At 32.7% G+C, this 6,882-nt stretch overlaps 1 protein-coding gene across 1 annotated transcript; it reads left to right on the top strand.

Moving 5' to 3' along the window:
- Nucleotides 1–1,382: 1,382 nt before the first annotated feature.
- Nucleotides 1,383–3,296, top strand: LOC106100521. Its single transcript, XM_013279388.1, has one exon. The coding sequence runs from the start codon at nt 1,430–1,432 to the stop codon at nt 3,215–3,217; it is 1,788 nt and encodes a 595-aa protein (XP_013134842.1). The 5' UTR covers nt 1,383–1,429; the 3' UTR covers nt 3,218–3,296.
- The last annotated feature ends 3,586 nt before the right edge of the window (nt 3,297–6,882 follow it).

Below are 6,882 nucleotides of genomic sequence, written 5' to 3'. Positions count from 1 at the left end.
AATTCACGAAACTTAAGCACAATAGTACCAACGTATTCTGTAACAAAATGATTGTTAGAGCCTCGAAGGCACCGCATCGTTAATTAACGGCGATAATTTGACACGCACTGACAGCTAATATTATATTGAAATTGATTTGTGTTCAGAGTTGAATAAATTTTGACACAGTCAATAAGCCACCGCTCTTTCACACGGTTGATGGAACATTCGATTCTGTTACTTGCGACTGGTTTGTTTTTCCAACATGTTATCCAACAATTAAAACGAAATAAGTTAAAGAAATCTCATCCTTTACTCCTTATTAAAATGGAACATTTAATAATCAAATCCATAAATGAGTAACTTCTGCCAATACTTAAGTGTCATTGATAAACTGTGGAAGTTTTCCTTTTTTCTAAGATGATTAAAGGACAAATAAAAAAAAACATAATCCTCATTAATTACTACAATACTTCTCATGTTATAATTACATTGATACAGACAGAAGTTCAAAGAATCCAATGTTAAGTGTCGATTAATGATTACCGACATCTAAAGGAAGAATAATTATAAAGGGAATGAAAACGCACAGATCCACTAACGTGACGTGTGAGTTACCGCCCTACAATGGTGTGAAGATAACAAGACAGGAACCTGTTTAAAATTCCTCTAATCGAATATGGCCTTTATGGTTGTCTTTAACACGATTATTATATTTTAAGAGGTCCCGTGTGACTTGCACTTTGTGTGTATCGAGGTACGGCGTGAGGTGTCGAACTGTCGAATAATAGCTTTGCGTCGGAGTGATTGATTAATGACAGAGCCGGCGAAAACAGACTGGCTACCTAATTAAATACTCCCGCCGACCAGAGCGACGGCTACGGCGTCCGCGACGGGAGCATAATGTGAAGATAGTATAAGAATGATTGACTAGCAATTGACTCGCCCGCCTTATTGTGCTTTACACGAGTACTCTTATATTGAGTATTGGAGTATTCAAATTTGTAATCTATTACTAAGTATATTACTTGGTTCTCTCAACTGATTAGGTCAGATCAATTCGTATACAAAGTTTTTGAGCATAAAAATAAAATGTTTAGAAACCGATATTTAGTATTTGAAGTGCACCTCGTTATTAAGAAAATGTATTTTCAACTGATATATAATAAGTGTTAGAGTATTTTTTAAATGTTAATTATGCTGCAATACAAAAAAATTACGCAAACATTTAAGCTCTCCCTGACTTGACACTGGCCCAATCCGCTCAGGGAGAGCCATAAACAAGAAATATAATAGAAGTCCTCTATGTATAAATACTAAATAAAATACTGGCCTTATATAATTTTTTATCCGTATTAATTTAATTATCTAGCCGTGTATTTGACGTTGTCATAAATGACACAAATAAGTTTATTTTATCTTCACATTTAATAAAGTTATTACAACCATAATGGTATATTTATATACATCTAAAAATGTGAAGATACTAAAAAATCTTCTTATTGATTTCTCAAAGTCATCGGATATATCGCCCTGTGAATATATGAAATCTTATATAGATTCCTGGGATGATCCAACGGATGATTCAAAGCTTTGTTGGATTGTGGAAACCTTCCTCGGTATTATGAAACACGATCAATTCTTAAAACAAACAGTTGCTCAGTTTCCGTCGAAACTAAACGACGACGATAAAGATTACCTGTCGATTATGGTACATGGTTTAATTTTTCAAATTTCGCCATCTGATATGACTTTATTGTACAAATGTTTGTTCAATTTAAGTAAAGAAATCTTAAATGCACTCACAAGTTCCTTAAAAACTTGTGAATTTCTAGATCAGATATCTAAAATAGCTCAACCAATTTATGACACAAATTATATTACCGAACATATAATAAGACCGCTTTCGAAATGGCAACCTACTATGGATAAAATATCACAAATGTATGGAGAATATTTAGCTGAAATAGAAAGTTTAAAAATAAAACCACCCACTATACCAGTACAACCCAATGTGTTGGAAAGGAAAAATAAAAAATTAGAGGGTTTAGTGTCCCAAAAAATTTCTCTACCAGCAACCCCACCTAACTCAGTTTGTGATAAACCTAAACGCATGCTTACAAAAAGTGTAATCGATAAAAAACTAAAACAAGCGTTTGATATGAATAAACAAAAAGCCATGAAACTCTTGAACGAATTAAAAAGTGAAATGTATCACTATCCCCAAAAACGACATTATGAAAAACCAAAACATTCTATCAATTTACAAAAAGATACTGAACAAGATTGGAAAAAAACTTTCGCAAAATCTAAGAATAAGAATTGGAAAAAAATACCACTAATGCCAGTAAAGGAAAACATAGCGACGCTTAAACGGTTTAATGAAAGAATTAAATTAACTGAACGAGAGGAAATACAATGGCTGCAAAATTTATTATGCGATTGTAGAAGCTTAAGTAAATTCCATGAACTAGAGGAATATGAACGTGAAGAGAGGGAAAGGGATCGAATACTTGACATAGAAAAAAAGCATATACAAGGTCAAATCACATTCGAAGAGGCACTATTGGCAAAGAAAAAAGTCCAAGAAGAAAATAAAAGGAAATACGAAGAATTTATGAAAGAAAAAGAATTATGGAATAAAGAATTGGAGAAATGGAATCAAGAACAAATTGAAAATAACCGCAAACATTTTGAAAAACTATCCTTAATTGAATTAAATGTGCTAGAGGCACGTAAAAAAGTTACTGATAAAAAGAAAGAAGAGGCGGATTTGATTAAAAAAGAGAATGAAATATTGCATTTACAATCTTTGCAAGCTAAACAGGAAGAGTTAAAACGTAAAATTCAATTGATTAAAGAAATTAAAATCTTGTCTATCATAGCAAAGAGAGCCAAGCTTCCTAAAATCATAGATTTAACAGAAACATCAGGACTTGGCTTATTATGCGAAATGTCGATGGCGGAACTTCAAGAAAGGTTAAGTTCGATGAAGATGAATCTCAAAGAGGAGTTAGAAGCAAAAAGCAAACTTATAAAAGAAAAAAATGTTGCAGCAAAAAAGGCAATAGAAGACACCCGGAACAAAGTTGCTGAGTTTTTAGATGAAAGAAAGAAACTACGAAACAGTAATAAAAGCCCACCAAAACCACCAACAGATGTGTCGACTAAAGAAATCAATGAGTTGAAAATGATTTTAGAAGCCAAAAGAAAATTACGGCAACAATTAACTACTTAAAGTAATTAGTATGAGTTTCGTGTTTTTGTAATTTATTTCTGTGTTGAATGAAATAAAATTCATAAATAAATTAAACCAAGGACAATGTTTTTCTATACCTTCTGTATTTTTTGTATTAAAGGATATTGAACTATGAACATCTGAATGCAGATACTGAACACTGTAGCTATTCATTGGTCGCAGGAAATTTAAATCAAGTATAAACGTTAATAACGCACGTGTTACGAATATTGCAAGAGAATATTGTGATAAGACTAATGGTGTCTTCAGGCAATCCCGATCGATGCGCATGCGTGAATTGGTTGCTGAACTTAATTAGAACCTGGCAAGTGAAATATTAGCGATTCAAATTTATAGTACTAGTCTGCCGTATGCTTTAATATATGACCGTACAATGACTTCATTTAAGTTTGCTGCGAGTCATAGTAAAGATATTGTTATAACTTAAGTAACTTCGTCGACATCATCCTTATCCGTCAATAACTCTTTAAGAAACACAGTTCCGATACAATCAACATACTGTCACATATCTTATTACAATAATGTGAACTTGTTTAGGCACACGCGCATTCAAAATATCGACATCACCATAATACTACAAATTACGTGACAATGTTCTCAAAATCCAAAAAACCTAGTCGATATAATTTGGATTAAGGCAATAAATAAGCCGAGGTCGCCTGTTCATTTGTATCGGCGTATAATTTAAATTCTTTAACGCCAATGTTCAAGATTACGCGGCGAGATAGAGGCGCGGGCGCCCGTGTCGCGCCGACAACCACCAAATAAATTTATATTTCCGACCGACACCGAATCGACTTCTCTCTTTGTAGATAATTCGGCCGGTAACGTTGAATGACTCTATTAACAGCTTCCCTTTTAGGGATAAATGTCGACTTTGGGCTGTATCGACGTTTCTCGTATGTATAGTCCGGGTGGAAATTACAAGAGTTAATATAATTTGTGGATTGGATTCATGTTCATATCTATAGTGGATATCATGTTATAATACTTATGATATTGTTATCCAATAATAGACATATTCGAGAATGCTGGCTACTTTTGATTTTAATTTATTGACACATTTTCTCATTTAATAGACGAAAGTAACACGGATTTACTTTTATTAAATTCGTTGTACTATAGTGTAAACTTCTTAGGTTGTTAAGGTCAACTTCTAAAATATAGCCGTATACCTAATTAGGTGTGATGCATCCGTTTTATATTTTAAAGGAATACTACGAATAAGAGCCATCGTTTGAAGATTTACCTGATAACAGTAAAACGTCAATAACCACCTAATTGGGAGAGAACACTCCGGCCACAATCGCCGGACCCGTCCCGAGTGAGAAACAAATAAATATTGTAACACACATCGAGATAATTTGAGCGATAACTTAATGTGCTTACATTTCGAATCTGCTCATGGTTTTATGGGAAACTACCTACAACTTTATCAGGTTTTGTTTGTTTTTTTTGGGAATGACCTTAATTAAATAAGAATTATTTCGGGACTATTACAAAAAAAATAAAACGTGAACGAAAACAATAATTTAAAATAAATCTATGTTTTTCAAACTGTGTTTATCAAAAAAAAAAGTCATATTACAAAGCGCAGGTTGATAAGTTTCTTTGATTTGGTAACATACTTAGTTTCACTTATTGGTAACTATGTTTCTCATGCCTCTCGTCACCACGTATTTAAATGGAGGTAAATCAAACACCAATAGAATAAAACCATTGATTCTATTTTTCATACTCTTGTGATAAAAATTATCTGTATCATGATACGGTTAATTAGAACCCAAAATTGTTAAAAAGTCTAATGTTAACAAAGATCTATGAACAGAACATATAGTACAAATGGTTAAGGATATTGTCTTAATCCATTGATATCGAATTAAGTTACTCAATTTCATGTCGATCACTACTTATGGGGCTTACTTAGTATAAGAGGAAGAGGTTTCGTGAATGAAAACACGATAATTGTGAACTCAGTAAGTAAAACTAAGATAAAAATAACTGGCGGACCTAGCGGACGAAGTCCGCTACATGGTGTTAAAGGCTTTATAGCAATTTTTTAATAATATAGATTTTTTTTTCTATTTTTAACTTTCTTATTTTGTATTGTGTTTGTATATAATTGAATGGTTTCGGTATTTAGTTTTAGGTATTATGGGACTGACATGTTCTAAGGAACCAAAGTCTCTTTAAAAAATACAGAGAAAAAAAACAGATAAAAATAAAAAAAACGTCTTCACAATTTAACAACGACGCCCTAATGTTATAATGAAAATCAATCTTGAATACATAAGGTAATAAAATAGTGATTTGTTACGAACACAAATATGTAAAGTTAAGGGCTGCTAATGTTAAGATAAATTTAAAAAAAAAAAACATAAATGTATTACAAAACTAGGTGCTGCCTACAACTTTGTCCTCGCAAAAATAAAAACCTTAGTGAGTATCCTCTCAGACCTTGTTTTACATCTGTGCTATTGTCATTTTACTGGTACATAGTAACAAATATCTGTTCCTCCAAACTTCCACATTTCGTAATATGACTTAAAACATGTATATTAACGTCGAAGTTTTCATCAAAAATCTTGCGATATATTTGTTTCTTGTAGTGTCGCGTACAGCAATGTTGCCCTCGGTGCTTCAAACGACACAAAATTTATTGTTATTGGATCGGCGCGCGTACATGCATCCACACTCCGCGGCTATCACGAACTTACAACTTTATCGAAGCCGCACTATTCTCAAATGTAACAAAAAAGAACTACTTCTACCATAATATCATTTTAACGGACATATTAAAATATTTCTATCTATAATATTTACAATAATCACCTTTGTATGCGATACAGACTAGCACAACCTGAAATTTTCCTGGATTTCATTACATTAAAATACAAATTATTACGTAATATTAAAAAAAAACATTACAAATGAAACAGAGCAATTTTTGTATAGTTTTTTCATGTTTAAAAATTATTTGAATCATGGGTTCGGTGTAGAATAAGACGTATACTAGTTGTGTACAGAATAAGACTTTTGTGGAAATGAAGACTAGTGCTACGCATAGCGCTAAAGGCAATTTGTAAATGATAGTCAGAGATCTATTTAAAATGGATATTGTCTTGAAATACACTGATGACGATAATTATATTGAGATACAAAGTAACCTATGTATTGATAAGTTTGCATGCAAGCATAATTCACTAAATTTAATCATGTTAAATGTACCTAATCTTACTAATATTATAAATGCGAAAGTTTAGATGGATGGATGGATGGATGGATGTTTGTTAGGGTTTGTAGCCTAAACGGCTGAAAGGATCTCCATGAAATTTGGCACAGGTTTAGAGCATAGTCTGGAAGAACACATAGGATACTTTTTATCCCGGGAATAGTTACGGTTCCTGTGCGATTCATTAATTTAGTTTTTGAATGATTACTCGATTATTCTGCAACGGTTCAACATATCCTATTGAAATTTGGCACAGATATAAAACTAAGTCTGGAGTACACACGGGATGAGGTTCATCCCCGAGAAATGTCAGGTTCCCGAGGGTTTACGTAGCTTTTTGTTATTTATATAGTTCGTATGTTTTCTATACCATACGGACGAAGTCGCGGGCAACAGCTCGTAGTTTATAAAT

The sequence above is a fragment of the Papilio polytes genome, unplaced genomic scaffold (assembly GCF_000836215.1).
Source record: "Papilio polytes unplaced genomic scaffold, Ppol_1.0 DF824047.1, whole genome shotgun sequence".
Lineage (NCBI taxonomy): Eukaryota > Metazoa > Arthropoda > Insecta > Lepidoptera > Papilionidae > Papilio > Papilio polytes.
This window is presented reverse-complemented; position numbering and strand designations above follow the sequence as displayed.